Source organism: Pleurodeles waltl, chromosome 4_2 (assembly GCF_031143425.1).
Source record: "Pleurodeles waltl isolate 20211129_DDA chromosome 4_2, aPleWal1.hap1.20221129, whole genome shotgun sequence".
Classification (NCBI taxonomy): domain Eukaryota; kingdom Metazoa; phylum Chordata; class Amphibia; order Caudata; family Salamandridae; genus Pleurodeles; species Pleurodeles waltl.
In genome coordinates, this window is record NC_090443.1 from 412881152 (window position 1) to 412905172 (window position 24021).

The 24021-nt window shown below is 46.4% G+C and overlaps 1 protein-coding gene across 1 annotated transcript in view; it reads left to right on the forward strand.

Annotated features, from left to right (window-relative positions):
• The window catches only part of FAM78B (family with sequence similarity 78 member B), a 135753-nt gene extending 129477 nt beyond the window's left edge, over positions 1 to 6276 (forward strand). Inside the window, exon 2 of the mRNA XM_069231617.1 lies at positions 1779 to 6276. Within this exon, the coding sequence (XP_069087718.1) occupies positions 1779 to 2301 (523 nt within the window). The 3' untranslated portion in view covers positions 2302 to 6276. The remainder of the gene's footprint in view (positions 1 to 1778) is intronic.
• The last annotated feature ends 17745 nt before the right edge of the window (positions 6277 to 24021 follow it).

Consider the following 24021-nt stretch of genomic DNA (forward strand, 5'->3'; position numbering starts at 1 on the left):
TACACCATGCCACTGCACTCTACTCTGCACCATTCCACTTTACACCACACCACTGCCCTCTACTCTGCACCACACCACGCACTCTAAGCCACTACACTCCACTCTATACCACTATCCTCTATGCCACTGCACTGTACTCTATGCCACTGCACTCTACTCTGCACACTCCACTTTACACCATGCCACTACACTCTACTCTGCACCACACCACTTTACACCACACCTCTGCACTCTGCGTCACTCTGTAGCACTGCACTCTGTGCCACTCTATAGCAGTGCACCCTGTGCACTCTACAGCACTGCACTCTATGCCACTGCACTCCAATCTATGCCACTGTACTCTATGCCACTGCACTGTACTCTACGCCACTGCACTCTACTCTGCATCACTCCATGCTACGCCTCTGCACACTGCAGCACTCCACTGTATACCACTGCACTCCACAGCACTATACTATTCTCTGCACCACTCTACGTCACTGCACACTGCCACGTTACTATTCACCACTGTATTCTACACCACTGTACTAAATGCGGCTCCACTCTCTAGCACTTCAGTTTATGCCACGGCACTCTACTATGCGACACTCTAATGTACACCACTGCCTTCTACGCCGCTGAAATCTATTCTGCTGCACTTTCCCCACTATAGTCTTCAACACTCTACGTCAATGCACTGTACACCAGTCCACTCTATGTCTCTCTATGCATCTCCACTCTATGTCACTCCAGTACATGCCATTCAGTGTCACTCCACTCTACAATACTCTACTCCACTCTACTCCACTCTTCACCATTCCACTCTACAACACTCCAAGCCACTCTCCTCTACTCTACCAACTTCTAGTCACGCTGAACAGCAACCACGCTGGTGTACAAGATGACTGAAACATACTGGCAAAGCCAATAGCTCTTCAATAGGCTAGACCTGTTGGCTTTACCAAAGCTTGTTTCTAGTACACTCTGTTTTGCTTTTTCTACTTTTCTCTCTTTCTCTTTTTTGCTGTCTCAAGAGCAAAGACACAAAACTGATCCTCATGGACACCAAATGTAAACCTTTTGTGATACAACTCCTGTGACATTCATACTGTATGCTCCCTGCAGCAGGAATGGAGTTGTCTAGGGACAGAGTTTGTTATTTAGCCTCTGTATTGAAACCATATTGGGCAGTAGCTCAAAATAGTTTTCAATGGTCAGAAGTAGCTTTTACTATACAAAGGTTTGGAGACCTCGATCTGGAGTATGGGGATGGTACTATGGGATGAAGCTGGGATTCTGTATTGAGAGGCCTTTTGGCACTGTAGTCTAAGGAGATTTTTAAGATGTCTGTTAGATCTGTTTAATCCAATTAAATGTGATACCGTAGGGGTTTAACTCTATTTGATAAAAGTAAGAACACTTCCTTCAGCATCCTTACCCTTTCAATTTGAGAATTGTATTTGAATTGATGAACCATGGAACCCTCCAAATAAAAATAATTTGATTTACAGAAGTGCATGCTGTAAAAGTCCGGTCTCTAGAATTCTATATTGTTCTGACCTGCTTTCTTTTCATCATCTGCATGGAAAGGCTTACTTTTGTTAGGGCTATTCGAGGATGTCAATTGGAAACTCTGAGAAGCAGTGAGCAGCGCGAAATGTCACACAGGATGTGTCAGAGCATGATCAATTCTAATTGGCTAATTCCCACAATGCGAGATAGTTGACGAAATTGAGGGACCCTGTCTCTATCACTTTTGATCCTCCTCTAAATTCTGACTGTTTTTTTTCTTTCTTTAGGTCAAGCTGGGAGCTTCCTGATCTCAGAGATGGAAAGGTAAAAGCCATCAGCGACTCAGACGGCGTCAGCTACCCTTGGTATGGAAACACCACTGAAACTGTGACCTTGATGGGCCCCACTAACAAAATTTCCAGGTTCTGCGTCAGCATGAATGACAATTTCTATCCTAGTGTGACGTGGGCGGTGCCCGTGAGCGACAGCAACATGCCCCTCCTCACCCGCATCAAGAGAGACCAAAGCTTTACCACCTGGCTTGTGGCCATGAACGCAGCCTCCAAGGAGAAAATCATCTTGCAGACCATTAAGTGGCGCATGAGGGTGGATATCGAGGTGGACCCAGGGCAGATGCTGGGCCACCGGGCACGGCTGGTGGGAAGGACTCAGCAGGAGCAGCCCCTGCTGCTCAGCCGGATGGAACCCATCCCGCCCAATGCACTTGTGAAACCCAATGCTAATGATGCCCAGGTCTTAATGTGGCGGCCCAAGAGGGGGCCGCCCTTGGTGGTCATCCCTCCAAAGTAGGAGAAGGCTCAACAGTTGGGGAGAAACTGGGCTGCTGGATTTCTGAGCCAGCGCAGGTGTATCAAAGTAGGCAAGTTTGCCTCTGACCACAGAAGCAGGGAGGCTGTTAGCCTGCCCTCCAGCCTAAAAAGAAGTAGAGGTACTTTCAAGATGGCTGCTACATCTTCAAGCAGATTTTGTGTACAGGAACGGCAATGGGCTATCCTCCTAGCTGAAGAGTTTGAGGATCCCTCCGGATGTCATTATTGGAGGAGTATTTGGTTAAAAAAAAGCTTGGCGTAACGCAAGGGCCTTTCTGAAAAGATGTGTCTGTACTTCCAATATGGCTGCTGCCACTTCAGGCCGATTTTGTGAACAAGAACAGGGATGGACTGTCATCCTTTCTGACAAGACAGGCGGTACCTCCAGGATGGCTTTATCACTGCAGGGATACATAGTAAAAAAAAACGTACTGCGATAGGCTATCCTGATCCCTGAAGTGGGAAGACAATGCTTCAAACTAGCCACCTCCACTGCACGGGGTGCATTTTGTAAACAAACACTTCCGATTAAGGTTTTTTTTGACGATGGGAAAGGATTGAGGGAGGGGGGCATTTTTTTATTATAACTGATTCAAATGTACTTGCTTGCCATGAATGAGTAGAAGAAACCGGATCTGTGCCTCTGGCCAACACTGCTTCCAGTAACGGTTTGACGTGACAGTGGCACCCACTCCATGCCTCAGGCATCTTTTCACAGACTTCCAGGACACAATCCCACCAAATAAAAAATAAAAAAATAAAAACAATAAAGAGGTGGGGGGCTGAAGACGCGGAACGTGGGGAGGAGTTAAAATCAAGTTTACACCTATGCATTGTAGGGTGACAAGAGACGTCACCTCGACACAGGCCTGGCTGGGTGGTGGGCTTCCAGGAAGGTGGGGCGGTGGACTAAGCTATAGCAGGGTCTGGAAGCGTTGAACGAGCCTGGGTGTTTGTGTAGGGTTTAGTTGCTTATCCTGCGGGGAACTGTCCCTGGTGCTGAAGCAAATTCATTGCTTGCCAATTTTCAATTTATCCTAGAACTTGCCCTTTCTTCAAGAAATGTATTTATTTGCCGTCGTATCTATCCGGAATATGTGTTTTTTTCTTTTTGCATGATCCTTTCTGTACTGTGGGGCCTGTTTATTGGGACGCCAGAAAGCCTCATGTTTTATTTATTTATGTATTTATAATGACATTTTTACTGCTGTGTGTTTTTTTCTCATGTCCTCTCCCGCCCACAAAATAATTATGGTCATAGTATAATTTTTCACCATTGGTAGAGCGCATGTCAAAAACTCAATTGCCTGCTGGCGCTTTCCTGTAAGCAGGAGGTTTCTAAAACATGTAGCACAGCCGCATATTTGAAAAAGGTACAAGTGGAGAAACGCCCCAGGTGCCTGTTCCGCTGTCTCTCGCAACTGGACTGAATTACCGTATTCAATATAAAGCGCGAGCTGCCATCCTCGGGTCCGGGAGATCACTACAGGGGGTCACCAGTGGGATAACGGCGTCTTCGATGACATAAGTACGCGCTCACTAAAGCGCTGCTACACTCAGTTCCATCTGCTGGCAGGCCTAAACCAGAACATTATTATAAATTAGATTCTCCTGCCACTCCTAAGGGACCCTCCTATCTGGGCCTACAACTTCCTTCACCCTGAAAGACCCAGAGAAGTCTCGCCTACACATTCTTGCGTGTTCCACCCTTTTATATACCTACAAAGCTGTTTGTTCCCTTCACCTGCTTGTCAAAGCGTCAAATCCCATATTACGTTCGGTCAGGGGAGTACCACAGGGGTCACCGTGCCCTGCGCCTACTGGCTGCTGGCCCTGGTGTGGGGCGCAGCCATCTGTCATCATCACCCTGAAGGTCTGGTTAGTGTGGGAGGACTCACATAATTTGCAGGCCCCTCTTATGTTTCTTTACGCCCCTGTCCCCAGCCCTTGCTCGTAGGCCCTTTCCTGTCCTCCCTAATCTACTGGTTTAGAGAGCCCCCCCTCCGCACCCCCACAGCTGGACAATCAGACCGGCAAAAGGCGGTGGCAAAAATGCCCACACTCTACGCGTCTCCTGCAGAACCAGCAAATCTGTCACCCGCCCGACTAATGACAGATGGTATCTTCCTGACCGTATCTGCGGCCAAAATCACCCTGGGCCTCGGGCTCGTCCTCCAGGACCCCTTTCCGGTTGTCAGCCGCGGGACTCTGGTTCGAACTCCACAAGGAAGCGGAGTGTGTTCAGCGCAGTTAGCTTAGGTGAGCTACAGGCCCGGGATGATCACAGTAAGAAGTCCACGTGCCCACTCCAGAGACGTGCGTGTAACCTCAGCAATGCAGCTCAGTACGTTCAGCGCCCGCATAGATAACCGTGGGAGTCTTGCAGGGTACCGATGCGAATTGTGCCAAAGCTGACGCAGGGTGGCTCTGGGCACCAAGACGTTAAATTTATGATGTGGGCTCCAAACATAGTCCATCATTATGAGACTGGCATCGGCCCAGTTCCGCCTGAGCCGCCTCTTCCTTGAAATGAGAAGGGTTACAATTCTGGGATTGTCAGCTCTGCTGACGTCACTGGTTATAGGGTTGAACGAGCGGCAGGATGTGTTTGTTTCAGTGGTGCAGCTGATGGGCTGACATGCTATAATCATTCAGACGTCAGCCCAGCTTGCTCATCTTCCGGCACCAGCCCCTGCTGACGTAGAAATCCTGCTAGAGGGACCCCTGCAGGTGGCTGCAAAAGAGCGACTCTCGTGACGGACGAGGAAGCGGATCATCCTCATAGAAATGAGGTTTCTTCATCCTCACTCGGGTTATGAGCAGTAGACCTCAGGGGCTCCCTCTTCAGGCGAAACAGAGGCAATTTCACCCAGAGGACTATCACTCGACTACGTGGCTTCAGTGTGGTCAGACACCCAACTGATCTTTATCTTTCTGTCCCAGTGTCTGTCCTTATCACTGTGGACTATGGTGACCAGATTTTGAAAGCCAAAAGCCAGAACATTTGGCACAAAAATAGAAGAAAGACTAATTCAACATGATCTAAGGGGTACAGAATGACAGCACTCACCAATATAGAAACACAGACGAGGCACTAGCGGGATAAATGAAAAGTCAGATTCACTATCCAGCAACATACATGTTACATAAATAGCTCTCTAAAAAAAGCTGCTTTGTAAAACATTAAAACGTGCCTTCTCTGTTTGAAGTCGATCCTCACTGAAAACCAGGACCTGACCCAACATTGCAGAAATCTGCCAGGGAAGCTGGTGAAAAACTGGGACTGTCCCAGCAAATCCAGGATGCCTAGTCACCCTACTGTAGACAGACACCAAACTAATCTTAAACTGTGTGTCCCTTTGTGTGTCAAATGAGATGTCGCGAGACAACAAACTTATCCTTAGCTTTGTGTCCAGTATTTGTCCCCTTTCGTGGTGGTCAGACACTAAAACGGTCATTAGATTTCTAGCCATTAGTCTGTTTACATAATCACTAACCTGATCTCTAACCGTATTGTATCTGAAACTGCCCTCTTCACTGCGGACAGCCACCCCGCTCATATCTGTTCTGTTTCCACGAGTATGGGCACATGATCAGAAACCAGCCTCACCCAGATCTGTGCCCTTGGGCCTGTCCCCTTTTAGTATTCGCAAATACCAACCTGATTCAGATCTGTGATACCAAGTCTGTCACAGTCATTGGGTACAGACACCACTGTGATGCCTAGCCCGTGGCCTTGAGTCTGTGGACAGGCACGGCCTCACCCTGTGTCTGTTCCATTCAGTGTGTTCAGTGACTTGCTGTCACATACCTGTGTGAGCATTAGCAAGGCCACTGGAATTATGCGATATTGTAGCTGTGTCATTTTCCACATACTTATGGGTTTGCCACATTTGTCACATAATCCACCGTTTTATGGATAATCTGCAGATTTCAACAAAAAATGTTTCTAGTCAAAATGGATAAAAAAATACTAAAAATGCAGCCATACATATTCCACGCAGTGGAAAGGCATTGCAAAGGTTGGCTGGTCACTTTGCTGCAGGGTATTTCTATATTTGAGAGTCAAAGTGGTACTAATGAGATAAAACCTTTGCCCAGGGAGTGTTAACATGCAGAAAGTCCAAAATGATGAGGAAATACTAATAAAAAGATGTGGCACACCCCACCACATAATTTCCCTTTTCTTGACAATTTAGTCTACACTGCTGCTTAATTTCCTCCTCCCCCCCTGCATAATTCCAGTGGCCTGAATATAAATGTGCCCTTTACCAGCGGGTAAGCGCAGTCTGCTCCTTCCCTGTGCACCCTGGAGTATGTCCCCTTCAAAGTAGACATGCACCCTCCTAATTCCTAGCTGTGTGCCTTTGAGTCTGTCCGACGACTCACTAACCCGGCTTCATATGCCCTGAGGATGCCCCTATATGCACTTCAAGCTGGCCCCATAAGATCCTCAAACTAGTCCTATCGTCCACCTGGGATTAACCATTTAGGCATGACTGTGTAGGCCGGAAAGCCAAGACCCATAGCTAAGAGGCTAGTCCATAGTCTCTGTCTCGTAGTGTCCCACACTCTCCATAGGCTCCCGAGCCTAGTCCTACAGGCCCCAGAGGTTCTCTTCAGATGCATAGAATCACCCCTCCACATGTAAGCAACAACTTCCTGGAGCAACATATGGTGGTCGATGTGCTGCCTTTTTTGGGGAAGGGATGTCACCCCATCTAAGATGTCTTTCCAAATTACATCTCCAACTTTGAGAGGAGGGTCTGAGACTTGGGTAGCGCAAACCTAAGATGGCATCATAAGAAATGTCCAAGACGGTGGGGTTAACAGGGACCAGCAAACTCTCTGAGGTACACTCCCCAAAGCCATCTGGTAATTCCATCCCACAAACCACTACTATTAATCTCGTAGCACACAGACCAAAGGCAGTGCAGAAATATTTCTTATTTGAAATCCCCAATCTTTCAACTCCTTCTCTGCCAGCACCCCCTCCAAAAAATACATAATGATTTTATCCCATATTTTGATTTTCAATGTGGCCGCTCCCACTGTGATGGACACTTGAAGGGTAAAGGTCTGTTCGACAGAAAAAGAGAAGGCTTCAATATATGGCGAGGGGCTTTAGTACAACTGGGTGTAGTTCAAGTGATTGGATGGCTAGTGTGCTGCAGGTGAGGACTGATGAGCCTAAAGGGGTGTTTGTACTTGAGTAACAGTTGAGCAGCAGTACTGGGTCTGGTGGTCAGAGCTCAGTGCAGTGCAGGTATGGAATAGAAGGGGGTGTTGCATGTCTGGATTGAGGTGTATCACCGGAACGGATGTGGTCTCAGTACTGGAATAAATTAGAATGTTGCCGGCCCGGGCAAATAGTATTTTGCAAGGGCTTTCTGTGAGACTAAGGGCCTGATTTAGGTCTTGGCCGAGGGGAATACTCTCTCACAAATGTGAAGACTGTCTTGTCCACCGTATTATGATTCCATTGCATCCTGTGGAGTTCAAAATATGTCTGGCGGGATATCCGTCACGTTTGTGACGGAGTATTCCATTTGCAAAGATCTAAATCAAGCCCTAAGTACTGATATACAAGGAGTGCCCCAGGCCTAGGTTGAGGTGTATAATAGAGCCGGGTTGGTCCCGGTACTGGAATAACAAACAGTGCTGCTGGTCAATGAAAGGGTGTTGTGGTAGACATTTGTGCGGGTGTCTCTGAGTACTGCATACCTGTTGACTAATTCACAATTTATGGGTGTAACCCGAATTTGGGTGTGAACGTCCACACACTAGCTAATTTTCTTTTTCCGACCCACAATAAAATGTCAACCTGCCTGACAGTCAACTTCAGGGGTGTGCCTATCAATGGTGCAGCAGGTGCATTGGCACCAGGGCCCAGAGGCCTGGAGGGCACAGTAAATCTTAATCTAATATTTTACTACTCAACGAAAATGAGTGGGGCCAGTAGAACAGCAGAGATGTCATAGGCTCTTATACAAAGAAACCGTCCCTATTGACTGCTGTTGGGGTAGTAATATTCAGCAATTAGCAGGGTGCCTCAGGGCTCTGGGCCCTAGTACCACTGCACCTACTTTATCAATGATAGCTACACCGCTGAGTGGGGCCCATTTTCTTTTCTTGCATTTACGGCCCATGGCACCTTTGCTACTTCACAGCAGTCAGGGAGCATTAACTTCCACGCACCCTGCAGCTTACAGCGAAAGACTGGGGAGTAAGCAGACGGAGACCACCGCCGCTGACTGGCAGAGTAAAGACATGAAACAGTTTTTCTCAGCTGCCCAAGGATGAGGACAGGAAAGCTATCCTCGATTCATCATTCATAGCTTTTCTTTTGTCTGGGCAGCTGTTCCTGCCAACTCAGTGTTAGGGAAGAGATCGCTCTGTCTTGTGCTCGGGTCGGCGACACAATGATGCCTGGCAGTGAGAGGTATTCATCTTCAAACACAATAAGTGATCTTAGCTCCTGAGGCAGGTGCAGTGGCATCCCTGTCCTGGATGTACAGAGGTAGGAAAATAGGAAAGCAGTGGACTGGAGGGAAAACAAGGAACAAGTCTCACGTAGAAGCTTTAGGCAGAGCTCTGCTAGTGCACAAAGTGTCAGTAACTAATTGAGAGCAAGTCAGACTTCTTAAGTCTGGCGTTAGCCAAGGCGTTTTGATTTTGATTAAATTATATATATAGTATACTTAATTATAGCAGTTTTGCAGCCCACCCTATCCATTCTTTGGTCTGTTATTGTGTCATTCACATTTTTCTTCTTGCCACCACAGTATAAAGAATAGGTCAGCCCACTTCAGCCATTGGCTAATTTCACTGTGAGTGACGGCATTCTGCCATTTCACAAACAACACTCTATATACAAGCAGTTCCCTTCAGTGCCAAGGACTACTCTGGCAATGTTTGACTTTTGAGATCAAGAAATATTTTTGATTTTAGCCATTTTTTTAGATTGACCAGGCCCGACAGGTTCCCTAACAGGAATGTTTTGCAAAAACCACAACACAACAAACAGGCATTAGGAAAGCCAAAAGGCTGGCACCCAGCATCAGGCCAATTGGCTTTGTGAATGCTTGTTTTTCAATGTAGTCTCATACTGCTAGCCCTGTTTATCCAATTATTAATTCAGGACTGTTAAGGAAAGAAGAGAAAAAAAATCTGGACTGATTGCCTACTCACACGGACATGGGAAACTAGAGAGCTTTGCATGACACCAAAGTCTCCTTCCTGTCACATTCCAGTTGAGAAAGTGACAAGAGGAATGTGAGTTTAATGGACAGTGTGTTTTTTTACAGAACTTACAAACTCGCCTTTAGTGGTACCCTTCCTGTGCTCTGTAAATGGGTCCTTATGCTGCATCTTTTCCCAATAGCATTGTTGGAAAAATGGGCTTTAAATTAAAGCATGTCCCATGCCAGTTGTATGCAGTTCCTTGTGTGAAGTGGTTCAGAAACTGCCACTTGCCTCATCACACAAGGATGTCCTGGGCTTTTATTTGAGAGGACAATGCATTCTGGTAGCTGTAGTTTATTTGCTAAAAACAAAACCCCACTTAGCCCACTTGAGCAAAATTAGTTGTTAAAGTAAAGCACAGGAGTAGATACGATGGGTCAGATTTACTAAGAGGTCACAGAATGCGACACATCAACTGTAGTTTCTGTGCTGCATTGCGTGAAAGGGAGAGAACAGAAAGTGCCATAGGTATTAAGATGTGGCACTTTTTTCTTCCCTTCCTGTGCTCACACACTTTTGGCAGCCACGCTCCAATGCATACACCCTTGCACCAGAGGGGTCCATTCCAGTGCAAAACAAAGGCTTTTTCCGATGTGTATATATGTATGCTATACAATATAGTACATGTGCAAAGTAGGAAAAACAAGGAGAAATTATAAAACTTCTTCTCCTTGTTCCTGCATCAAGGAGACATAGGATTCTTGTACAAATCCCTGTCTGTTTTTTTGCAGGTTGGGATTTGCGTCAAAGCCATGGGCACTTGTATGGGAACATCCATGCCTCACCCTTGGAATTCACCCTTGACACTAAGAAATGCAAGGCAGCGAGTTGAGCAACTTTGCATTACTTTGGTATACTAGCCAACGCAAACCCAGATTTGCTTTGGATGGCAAATCTTACCTTAGCAATTTGCCTCAGGTTTGCATTACAAAAGTAACACAAACCCGATCCAAAGCATTAGTAAACCTCGGTTTTCATGTCCACCGATCATGATGTAATTTTGTAAGCTATTTAAGGTGGGACACTGGTCCAAAACCTCCTGCACAGGGTCTCTCCTGGTTCCTCTGCGACCCATCAAAGGTTTTCATAGCATCAAGAAAATATCTTCCTCATTTTGGTCATGAAAAGTTGTCAGGTGTAGAACTGGAATAATAGGAGCTCATGAAGTTCACGATTAGGAAGAATCATCAGAGGTATGTTTGGGCTACACTGTTGGACTCTAGGGAACAGGTAAGTAGGTCAAGATTGGAGTGCAATTATAGAGCTCCATGCAGAGAATAGCACTTGAAAGGGGTGCTACAGACTGGGGTGGGGAGGGCAGATCTATCTAAGGTTTTGCGTCACCCTTGTGCCAAGCAAGGAGACACAGGGTGATGCAAATCTTAGAATGAGATTTACCAAACTATGCAAGGCCACCTTGTGTGGCCCTGCATGGCGTGGTAAATCTGGAGTAACGCTGTGCAGCTCAAGTCCCGGCTTTGCGTAGCTGTCCCCCAGGGAGGCGTTATATGGTTGGAGCATGGGAGCACCCATCGACTTTGCTTCATTCCCACATTTATCATCAGTGGTAGACCTGGGAATGAGTTAGAATGCTACACCTTCCCAGGGCAGGTGTAACGAGGAGGAATATGTTTATTTCTCCTTGTTTTTTCCTCTTTCTACATGTGTTGCGTTCTGCGCAGTAGGGTAAGGTGAGGTGTCTTGCTGCACTGTGTTGCATGACGTTTTGATAGATCTCCCCAGGGTATCTCTTACATTATAAGATATGTGTTGTAAATCTCAGTACTGATATAATGTAGTGTTGTCTTCTAGGGGCTTATTTATGAGGGGTTTGCGCCATGCTTGCACCATGCAGCATGGTACATGCGTGGCACAAACCACTAAATCATATTTTTTAAGCCATGCAAAACCACTTCTGTGACTTTGAATGGCTTCAAAAATATGGAGTAGGGCAATGCAGCTCAAATTGCTGCATTACCTTACTGTGTGCTAGGGACGTGTTCTATGGGCATTGGTTGGGTGTTCCCACACAATTCCCATGTTTTTTACGCATTTCCAGTTTTACCAACCCTGTTAAACCTGGGAATGTGCCAAAATCCTACTCTTCCCTAGAGTGAGCTTGACTGTCAGAGCTGTGTGTGGGCCCCAGGCATGGACTGTAAGAGGTTGTTATATATCAGAAATAGGTACAATGGTAAAGGTATGCTCGGTATGCTTGATCAAGTAATGGTGTGCAGGCTTACTGCAACTCAGGATAGAGGTGCCTTGGCAGAGCTGTCAGCTGTGCCTGGGTCCCAGTACTCCAACAGCAGGTGCGCTGTACAGTAATATTTAGATGTCTTCCTGGATCTGTGTGAGGCTCCCAGTACTGCAATGCCAGAATGTGCTGTAGAGTAGAATTATGATATCTCCCCACAGTTGTATATGGGTGCCCCAAAAGGATTAAGTACTGGGATATTAGGTGGTGCTGCGTGAGATTGTTGAGTTGCATTGGCAGAGTAGTGTGTGGGTCTGATTCTGGGTGCTGCAGAGCAAATTTGAGATGCTCTCCTCCATGCCTCTCTGCCTGACTAGCTTAAGGAAGACTTACAGGTAGCTGAACCAATCATTTCATTCAGTTTACACACAGAAGGACGGTGCATGCGTGTGGCATCAGTATTCAGAATTGCTGCACCAAAAAAATGGTATTATGAAAAATTACCCCTACGCTCAAAGTACCCCTTCAGTGTCTGTGACGTCAGCCCTCCACCTTGATTTGCATCTGAGATCATTTTGGGTGGTACCTGGTGCTCCCCAGGCTGAGCCTTGCACCCTCCAACCCAGGGGTACGAGTATATGCATTTGCAGTGCCTTAAACCCCTACATGCTCTTCCATGTCCGCTAGGACAACAACAGACTGGGACTACTGCTTGAGTTGCCACTGATCTTGTTTTTAGGGGCGTCTCTATTGCTTGGATAAAACGGTGCCATGTTGTCTGTCCTGCCCTTTGATTTGCTGCATCTGAGCCCCATGTATGTTTATGCCTATTTCCCTAAGTTACCCAGGTTTGCCCGAAACACCCTGCAGATTTGCATTTGACAGGTGGCAACTCTAATGTTTATCCCAGAGGGTCTTGCGGCGTTCCACAGAATTCTGGGAGTTGAAGTGTTAAATACAGTATGTGTTGCAAAAAAACACCTTGCCTTGTTTTCTTTTTGTTCAACAAAGACTTGAAAATAATGAGGCACAAAAACCTCTGTCAATATGGTTACTAGTTAATTCTTAGTCAATGGGCACAGCTTTTCCAGTGCAGGACTTTCCATTGTTATGTTATGTTGTTGGCACTTGTATTGCACACATTCTAAACAAAATGCAAAACGTACAGATGATGGAGAGAATGCTGAACAATGTCAAATATTCACCTCCGGTCTCGGATCTGGGTATCGATCTATTGTTTTTTGGCTCACAATGCCATTCCAGTTTGGACCCAGCCATATGTAAATCTGTCTTGACCCTGCTCTTCATGGGAACACTCCAGCTCGAGCTGCCAGGCCAGGTCCTCCCTGGACCGTAAACAAGGAGTCTGGGACTGGGCTCACTGTGCCACTGGATCCAAGCTAGCCTGTCTGATGAGGGGTGATACCCTGAAACCGGTGAGTGTTTTGGAATTCTCCTATTGGTTTTATTTACATAGCACAAACCAAGCCAGAAGGATAATGCATGCTGCCTTCCATACTTTACAAAACAGCTATACAGCGTGTCTTTAGAACATCAAAACTATTCTGATTTTCAAATGTGGGCCACTTTCTTTGCTACCTGATTTGCTAATGGCACCCACTTTTATTTTGGTGCCCGGGGTTACTTTCTGTCCCAGTTCGACCCTGCTTCACATGGTTACATTTAAGAGTGTAGTCACAGTGCATCTGACCCATTAATACTCAGGGTTACATGAGCAGAAATCTTTTCAAGGCAGGTATACTGCCTTTTACTCTGCATTTGCACTAAGTGAGTGGGATGACAAGTGGATCATCAGTCACAATTGGGGGCATGAATAAGTGGGTCAGTCAAAGACACCAGATATTGCATCTACTTCTAGCCATTAGCTACACACATCCTGTGCGTCTTTTTTCTTTTAGTTTCTTTTTTTGCTAGCAGCTTTGTGTCATTGTTGCTCACTTTCTAGAACGGTGAGGGCCTGATTTATAACTCGGCAGACGGGTTACTCCGTCACAGCGGTGACGGATATCCCATCCGCCGAAATCTAAATCCCATAGCCTATGATGGGATTTAGATTTCGGCAGATGGCATATCAGTCACTGTTGTGACAGAGTAACCGGTCCCCTGAGTTATAAATCAGGCCCCAAGTCACAGCATCTCATCTAAATGAATATCTACCTTTGTCTTTTAAAGGTGTTTGTCTGTAATTCCTCACTTCACCTCCTTGTGCCTCTTATGGTGATATGCTGAGTCTACTACAGTGGCTCTCCAGATTTCCTTTTCCCAGCACACTGGTTATAATAGGGTGAAAGTAGGAGGGGGAGGTCCCCTGGACATTGTCATTCATTCATCAAACTATGCATTCCTGCACAGCATACATTGCACTCTAAAAACACAACCCTATTGAACTCTGATAACACAGTTGAAGAATGAACTGACTATTCTGCCACTCTGCCATTTTAGTATTGGGCTTCAGGCTGAGGCTGGTTTCATAGCCAAATGTGCTACCTTGAGCCAACCATGAGCTCCCCAGTGGCCTCATTCTAGACTAGTCCTCCTACAGTGTGGGCTGGTGTCAATGTTTGGCCTGGGCTGATTTTTGTTTCCTGTCCAGCCCCAGTACAGCCTCCTTCATTCTGAGAGGGAGGCAGTCCATGAATGAAGACATTTGTACAGGTTTTGGTGCAAACTGAAGTCTCCCTTCTTGACAGAAGGCATGAGCTCCCCAGTGCTTCGTCTGCTAAAACAAAACAAAAAAAAACACAATGTGAAGGAGCCCAATGTCTTTCTAAGTGCCCTCCGGTGGCGCTGTTAACAGGTGGGGTGGCTGTATATCAGTGCTGCCTAGTTTTGATTCCTCCATATCTTTCAACCATCCTACCGTTCCTGTCTCTTTACCTCACCTTTGCAGGTTCTTTTTCATCCATTTTCTCCCTTTGCCTCCCTGTTTTCTCTCTTTATCTCTGTTTTCCTGTCTTACTCGGCCTCCTTCTTTCTCCCTTTTCAGTCTTTCTTTTTCTTGGGCTCTGTCAAAGTTTGATGATGAAAGATAAGTCCCAGGCTCCAAAAATTTGTGCTGGTGCTGGTGCTACCTTCAGCACAAAGTAAACCTTGGAGAGATTTCTTTTGATGTGTATGTCAGCCTCTCCCAGAACCTCTTCTAGGGCCGTACTGGCCTATAGGGCAATCAGGCAGTGCCCAAAGGGCTGGTATGATAGATCAGTGTATGGCCTGTTTATTGGCCGCTTGGGCTTTTATGGTCGATTTCTGTGATATTACCACAAACATTGCCTGTAGCAAGCACAAATGCTTGCAGTATCACACACCTTGCTAAAAGCAAATAACGATTGTCTTTACAAGTTTAAAACTGCACTGATTTGAAAATCAAGTCCACTTTTTAGCTACCTGATTCACTCTTGGGAGCCACTTTTAATTTGGTGTTTAGGTTGATTTTCTGCCCCTCTCCGACCCTGAACTCTCCTACTTCTTTTGCTGCTAATTGAAACTGTTGCGAGAAAGCCCACTCCTTGCAGTTGGTCTATTTGGGACTCATCTGACTCGTCATAGCTGCTCCCACCCTAATCACGTTGTCTTGGCCTAAAATAAGCTGCCCTACCGCATGAAGTTGGTGACGTAGGTTCAGGTGTTCTTGCAGGCCTCTGCGCTGGTTTCTTCATTTCAAAATTGATCCATTATATATTGTGCAATTTCTTTTCCTGGCCACACTGCCTGCCACTTGCATATTTGTGCCTTAAAGGTACTTTAAAGCAATCGTATCAACTTGCTGTGGTTATGGGCTAAAGTAAAGGGGTTTTCTCCCCTCTTTCCTGATTTATCCCTCTCTTTCGTTCTCTCCCTCCTATCTCTCAATCCCGAGTGCCTTTCCCTTCTCTCTGTTTCACCTTCTTTTCTTACTGGTTACCAAACACTACTTGGAGTTCTTTAGTGAGCTCTTGCTTTGCGGTTTGGCCCTTTGGGGAGGGTGGTCACTTATCTGGCAGTGTCCTCTTCTGCCCTGGTCTTCATGCCTTGGCTAACCCCTCTTCACGTTTTCTCCTAGGGCATCCAACCCAGGAGTCCAAGTAAAGGACATCGAGGGTCAGAACAATTTATTTGATGTCTTAACTGCATGGCTATGTTTGGGCCTGATAGGATAGGCCAGAATCCATTCTATATTCACCCCCATTTAACCAGCCTCTTGTTTTGTAACCAGAATGCCTCCCTTCTGCAATAACACTCATGGCGCCCTTTCTCATGCTTACTTGACCTTACCCATACTGCTGATTTTGGTTTCACCACTGCTGCGTGGTGCCTAGAGGCCTACGTAGGTATGGTGATTGTTGAGTCATCGAGTTGCTCCCTGCTACTCGTAGGGGAAAGTGGTGTAATGCAGTATGAGTCGTGCCCGCTACCCCCGCAGAATGTGATGAGGGGCCCATACTTCTCTCATATCTCACAGATAGTCCATTGGCTTTGGGTTTAGAGCGGGTCCTAAGAAAGTGTGGGCGTCCTCTGAAGGGACCTCCCCTGCGCTCAGTTACACCCCTGGGTAGACCCCTCAGCCCGTATAACATTCTGGCTGCATAGGGCACATTGGCGTCTGTATAATATGCCCCCTCCTCATGACTGTATTTCCAGGGATACTAACTTACAATAACATTGGCAACATTTCCCAAAATGTGTCCACCCATAGGCAGCCCTTCTCACAGTAGAGATATCGCATTCAAGAGAGAAAATTCTATTGTCATAGCAACGAGCTCAATACACGGTGGATTTCCGCGCGATTGAGGCATGGTTCTACAATGGACATTCTGCAAGCAGAACACTAAATTAGCCTTTAATTTACTACAAATACTGTAATCAGGTCATGTTGGACACTGGCTATCACAGGCCAGTCTGCCGAGAAATGCCGAGCCCCTGAAAAGTGTCTAGTCGCTTGCAGAAATATAAAATAGTCTTTAGCAATACAAAAAACAGTTCAGACAGACGCTCGGTTGTGCGCTGAACTGCACAAACGACCCAAGCCTGTGGTAAAATGCTAATGTGTGGCAGCTCTAAAAAGCCCGGTCTAGTCAGCTGATCTCACGCTGGTGGGGGAAAGCTCGCACTCTGGGGAGCGCCTTAAGCTAACCAAGCGGTTGCTGTGCATCAAGGGCGATGCAGGCAATAAACAGAGCAGCCTCCCTCAGCACAGGGCTGGGAAGCTTGTCGCTTTTAAAGACAGACAGCTCAACTTTGATGTGGTCAAAAGTGCAATGCGCAAGGCGTGTGTAGTTCGTGGCGTCCTTCGGGACGCTTTGAAGGGCGGCCATTTTGTTAAGGGCTCAATGGGGAATCGAAGGTCACCGCAGTAGACAGAAGTATGGTTTTCCTTTCCTCATCTCCCCTTTAATCTGTGAAAGACAGGCTCCTTAGAGGACAGACCTTTTATTACACCGGACAATTCCCTGGTGGGCTGGAGCCCATCCAAACCGGTTTCGAAATCTGAGGGCTATTCCTGGTACCTCTGTTACTTTCCCCAGCTCACCAAGAATAACTGCAGCAGGGAGACTTCAAAAGAGAGAGAGACAAACAGAGGGAGGGGGAAGGAATGTGGAGGGAAAGCAACCATAGGGTGAGAAGAGAGCGAGGAGAGAAGGATAGAGTGAGGATGGATGGTAGGAGAGAGCTTCAGGGAGGAGACGATGGGAGCACTGCTGGTCTGAGGATTTTGCCAGGGATGTTTTTGGTTTCTCATTCCAGCCCTGAAAGCAGCATCTCTTTTGCTGTCACTGGCTGCTATGGTCTTGCTAGAATAAGCAGACCTCTATGCTCTTCCTCAAAACCTCCAGTACTAGGTATTATGAAATGAGTGCCCCACAGCGCAGAGGCTGCCCTCCTCGCCGCCACAGATGACATCCGCTCACCTCTGGCCTGCGATCGTACATCAGGCCTCATCCTACTGAACCTATTGGCCGCCTTCAACATGCTTTCACACCTCACCCTCCGCTCCAGACTCCACACAGCCAGCATCCACGGAAAGGCCCTACAATAGATATGTTCCTCCCTGTTTGGCAGAACCCAGTGAGTCAGACTCCTGCCTTACCTGTCAGAACCTACGGAGATCAGCTGCAGAGTTCCACAGGGATCCTCCCTGAGCCCCACACTCTTCAACATCTACATGGTCCCGCTCTCATCCATTGTCAGGAACCACAGGCTGAACATCATCTCCTACGCCGACGACACCCAGCTGATCATCTCTCTGATCGAAAACCACACAACTCCCAAGAAGAATTTCCACAACGGGATGGAAGCCATGGCCGCTTTGATGAAGGATAGCTGCCTCAAGCTAAACTCTGACAAGACCGAGATCCTCATCCTGGGAACCTCCACATTAGCCTGGAATGACTCCTGATGGCCATCTACCTTTGGCACCCCCCTCACCACTACAGACCAGGTCTAGCACCTCAGCTTCATCCTGGGCTAATCGCTTACCATGACCAGCCAAGTCAACACAGTCGCATCCTCCTGTTTTCACACTCTCTGACTGCTCCGGAAGATCTACAAATGGATCCCAAAGGACTGCCGCAGAACCTAACCCACGCCCTAGTTCCCAGCAGACTCAACTATGGCAACGCCCTCTGCACCAGCACCACCCAGAAGCACCTGAAAAACCTGCAACACATCCAAAATGTCTTCTCCAGACTTCTCATGGGCATTCCCCACCGCCAACACATCTCCAATTGCCTAAGAGATCTCTACTGGCTTCCTTTCCAGAAAAGGATTAACTACAAACTCCTCCTACATGCATACAAGGCCCTCCACAACCTAGGACCTGCCTGCCTCAACCACCGCATCACCTTCTACTCCCCCACCAGACCTCTCCACTCCGCTCAACAAGCACTAGCCACCGTACCCCACATACGGAAGACCTCGGCTGGTGGACAATCTTTCACCTTCCTGACGGCAAAGAGCTGGAACACCTTGCCCCAACTCCTCAGGAAGCCACCATTGCTGCATCAGTTCTGGAAGGACCTTAAAACCTGTCTCTTTAACTGAAGCTCAGAGGACAAGCCCCCTCAGTGCCTTGAGACCCTTATGGGTGAATAGCTGCGCTTTATAAACATTGATTTGATTTATAAACATTGATTTTGAGGAAGACTCCTTTTCTATATAATCTCATCATGTGCATTATAAAAAGCCCACTGCATCTGAGTAACACTGTATTTAAGCACCTTGTCACTCTCTGGTTCAGCAGTGGATGATTTCGGACACTGCATAGAGCATGGGGTTTTCCCCTGTGGCTTCAGGAGTGCCAGAACAATGAAGTATCATGGATGTTCTCTAGCAGTCAGCTATGTGGGCGGTAGTGGGAAATGGAAAAAGAAGTTTACCGGACTGTGGTGCTTTTTCGGACTTGTAGACAAACCGGAAGCTGTATTTCTGAAGATGCAGACCCCACCTTTCAATCCCCCGTAGCATCTTTGCTTTTAGGTTTCTGACTATGGTGGTGATGGCCTGGTGATTGGTGGTGATTTCATTAAAAAAATCACATAGAAATTCAACAGTTTAAGTTTAGATGTCTTCAAAACTCACTTAGCAGTGCCGAAGCAGTGAAAGTTGTGTCCCCTTTTAGTTAATTCTCTCAGTTGTACCCCAAAAGCAAAATCCTGTATTTTTTGCACAATAACTGGCTATGCCAGGAAACAATCAAATTGGTGACAAGTTAGCAGACCAAGTACTGGTGTGAAGGCCACTATCGTGCTAGGATCAGATCTCAGGTATTTCTGTGGGAATATGTGTCAATAGAACTTCATGATGGCCTGTCTGAATTCACACTTGCTTCTCAGTTCAGCAACTACTTCCCTGTACCGCAAGTAAAGAAAAAGCAAAGAAGTCTTCTAGTCAGGCCCTATAGCACACCCCAAGGTCCCACCAATACTTGTACGAAGCCTACAGCTACACCAGTTTTCGGGGAGGTTGGCATGTACACCATGTGCTACAACCACAATAACAGCTGTAGGCCAGGAAGGCACAACAGCAACTATGGGTGGGGGGATAGAAGGGATGGGGGTCAGTACGAGCAACATATGTTAACATTCCACGTTCAACAACAATTTTATGGGATAGCATTCAAACAAAGCATCAGGCTTTTGAGGCCCAAGTTCCCCTGCCATGAATGGTGTCTCTTGTGTCATGTTTCATAACCAGCTTTTTTAAGCACACACCTAGCACCTCGATGGGAGTGGGGCTGTCATATAAAAATGGTAAGATGACTCTTTTCCTCAGAGCAAGCGCATAACCTCTAGGTCTACATGGATCTGACTGTTCCTGGTTTTGGTCATCCTTTCGAAAGTAAGGACAGCTCTTGCGGCTGCAACACAGACAGTTTCTCCTGGGTTCTGAACCACAAGTTACAATACGCTTGTTTCACCTGCAGTTCCAGGCATCAGTCCTTCCATTGTCACAAGCCATTCTCAAAGCTAACAAGGGACCCTCATTTCACCAAATCGCTGACCCAAAGGGCCCACATTGGTGACTCAAAGAACCCCACCAAGAATTCAATGTGCACCTTAAAATGCAGCCATTTATTTTTGGTAATCTTTGACTTTTTTCAAATCACTCACACTGGCCCTCAAAGTAGGCACATTTATCTCCATTTTATGCTCTGAAAGGAGTTACCACAGTTGATTTAAAAATGCTTGTAGGCATATTAGCAGGACCCCCAAGCTGCTCCCTCATTGTCAATTTCACCAGAGATTATCCCCCCTAATAACAGTACAGGGCCCAATTACAAAGGATAATTTCCCTCTCTCACCTATGTCTGTTTAGAAGCAGAAAATTAGGCCTGGATGGAATTTCAATTGAGCTGGAGTAATTTTGGTAATTCTGCATTACTCTTTCACATGGAATTATGGATATTTATGTAATTACTACTCCTCACATAGTTAAGGGTAATTTGGGGGGGAATCCTAAAGCAAGAGCACCTTTAGCAAGCACAAACGGCTGATTGTGCCCATTATTTGTGTTCTGCTGCATTTAGCAGTGTTTCTAAGTGCAAAATGCATCCTAGCATCCATTTTAGACGTGAGGGTGGATTTTCCCCCTAGAAGATAGCGCTAAATATTGGTAGTAAGTTGTGGGAAGTCCTACCCCAAGGACATATTTAGTGAGTGAAAGTGGAGGCCAGCACTCTCTATTTGTGTTCTGTTGCATTTAGGACTATTTCGTAGTGCAAAATGCGCCCTCACATCCATTTTGCACGCAAAGGGGCATTTTTGCACTAAGAAATAGCATTAAATGGAGAGTTACTCTTCTTGCATAATTCAAGTAGATTACGCTACACTGAGTTACGCAAGTTACACCCACCCCTACATAAAATCAAAGAATGGATGGCCCTGCATGGTAAACAGCATAGTAGACAGTGAACAAAAAGAATACCACTTCCTCATCAATCACGCTGCTAACCGCTGCATCACAACACAATAATCGCACCTCGGCGATCTTGACACACGACAAACAAACACTTCCCACATAGGATCAAAACAAAGGCAGCACCCTTCCAACCACACAGCCTGCACGGTGTAGCACACTACACATGTAGGCAAGCACTTCAGTGCCCCACATAAAGATAGTAAGCACTATGTAAATGTTACAGTACAATACAAGAATTCAGAAGGGCTATCAAAAGCTTGATGTTGAAATCCTTGAGTAGGTTAGCATTTGGTTATCTTAGAGAGAGACTAAACAATTTGCGCTGGAAGCTCCCTAACTATGGTTGTGATAGAGTCCACCTCCCTAAGCAAAGCATGGACACCTAACACTTACCAATAGAGGGGATGTATACGATCTCAGTAGAAGCAGAAAGCAACACTTGGCACAGCTTACTAGGAGATCCATTGAAGCTAGAATATCATCCACACGGCCTTATGTAAGGTGCTGCAATTAACAGTCTTAGCCAGATAGCAAGTCACTATAGTGCAACACAATGATTTCCAACCTGCAGCTGCCAAAGGCACAAGGGGGTATCTGTGTAAGGCACTGAATGTTGACCCAAAAGCAAACACTGCGTATCAAGCACTTGCCCTGGAAGGTAACTTTCAAATGGAAACAAATAATCAGCACCTGAAAGGGGATATTCACCTGAAAGGGATTGTGTGGCTTCCGGACATGGAAGGCCACCCAGAAGTAAAACAATGTAAGGAGTACACTGGAACCGAGAAGCTACAAAGTAAATTGATCTCACATCTGCCACAGGTGTTTGTCCCCTGCTGTGCTTCAGAGACTGAAGGTTACTTGATGAGGAAGTCCGCATAGTTCTGTAAAGCCTGAGGGCCATATTTATGGTCAAATCATGAAGCGCAGAGCATTAAGTCGCCCTGCAGCACTGTGACAGGTAAAGGGCAGGAATAGGCCGTATTTAAGGCAATATGGCCCATTCCTGTCCTTTCCCCTGTGCTGGCGCACAATGGGCTGCCTAGCACCAATGCAGAAACCCTTGCATCATGGTGCAAGAGTACCTGCATTTCATGCAAGATTGTTTTTCTGCAGGAAGGAACACTTTCCTGCACAAAACAATCCCCTGAGGCTTTTTCCTCTTTCTATATGTATTGCAGAATGTAGCACACATAGAAAGAGTAAAAACGAGGAAAAATAAAGATATTTCACCTTGTTATGCCTCAGATGGGGAGGGGTATCTTTTTCGCGCATTCCCAGCTTTACCTGTTCTTGTAAATCTGGGAATGCGTCAAAATCCATGGATGTTACATGAGAACACCCATGGAAACACCTCTATGGCGGAGAATAATGCAACACAGCGATTTGCGCTGCATTACATTACTAGAATTAATGGGTGGCCTTGTGTGGCTTCATAAATCTAATTTTTCATTTGCATCACTCTTGCAATACTTTGCTTGGTGCAAGAGTGACACAATGGGGCTCATAAATATGCCCTTGAATGTTTAAGGAATGAATGAGAACTCATCAGGAGTGTACGACCATTCAGTAAATGAAAATGAGGAAGGGCTCTGGAAATTAAGGCGGTACGGACAAGCGAGAGACTTTAGCTACCAGACATGAACATATATCCAATAACGGTGATTAGTGAGGTAGCCAGCAGTAACGTTTGCTCGATAAGATGGTTAATATGTTCCAGGAACTCTCATGATCTAATCTGCCCACTCCCACGGTGGCACCTCACCCTCGCTCCATGGTGGCAAGGAGTCCTCCTCAACAGACTCGGGATGAAGAACTGGAATCATGATGCCCACTCCTTAAGAAGGGGAGTTGTAGGAAAGTGTCCCTTTGAGTATGGTCACCCCCAACTTTTTGCCTCCAATGCAGATGTCTGTAACTCTGTTAGTGCACTGGAAGCCTGCTAAGCTTGTGCTCTCTCCCAAAACAGATTTGTAAAAACTTGGTAATTCCCAGATAGAACCTTTCCCCTGTTTAAGTCCATAGTAAAAGGTACCTGGGTTACTCACGGCATAGGTGGTAAAAGGGTCCCCAAGGCTGCAGCATGAGTTAGTGCCATTATAGGTGACCCACACAAATTGCTGATGGCAGGTCTGCGATTGCAAACTGCTTGAGTTCAACTGTGCCCTCACCTAGGAAGGAGGGGGGTAAAAACAATGAGGCAGGTATCCTCTAACCCTTTTGACCAGGGTAGTAAATGAAAGTAAATTATTGGTCAATACAAGGGGGAAGTAACCTAGACTTCCACGGTAATCCAATGACTAAATAAATCTAAGTGTACAAACAATGTAACATCAATAGTGATTTATTGCATTATGCATCTTTTGTCTAGGTTACTTCCCCATTGTATTGACCAATAATTTACTCTCACCATGGAAGGAGCATCCCCATACGCTGTCTTACTTTTATTTCAGACTCCCCTAATTATGGCCTTTGCAGCCTAGGAGGCAGGGTGCAGTATATTTAAGTGCAGGCATGTAGGCACAAGCTTAAATGTCTCTATAGTGTCTTTTCTATAAAAGTACACTGTATGTGCAGGCCAGTCCATAGGATAACATGGGACTTAAGCCCGGGCAGACTTGATTGCTAACTACTTTATGGTACTCCCTAGATATGTCGAGTTTTGTGTCAAACAATGTGCTTTCTCTCCCCCAACACGAACCTGCTGTCAAGGGATGGCTGGCATGCACCCAGGTGGCACCCCAGTGGTTGCCCACCTGTTTGCTAAAATCCTTTGTCCCCTGGCTGGTCAGCCCAAACTTTTTCCCACATCTGCTGCCACCAAGACAGGATTCTGACCTCCTG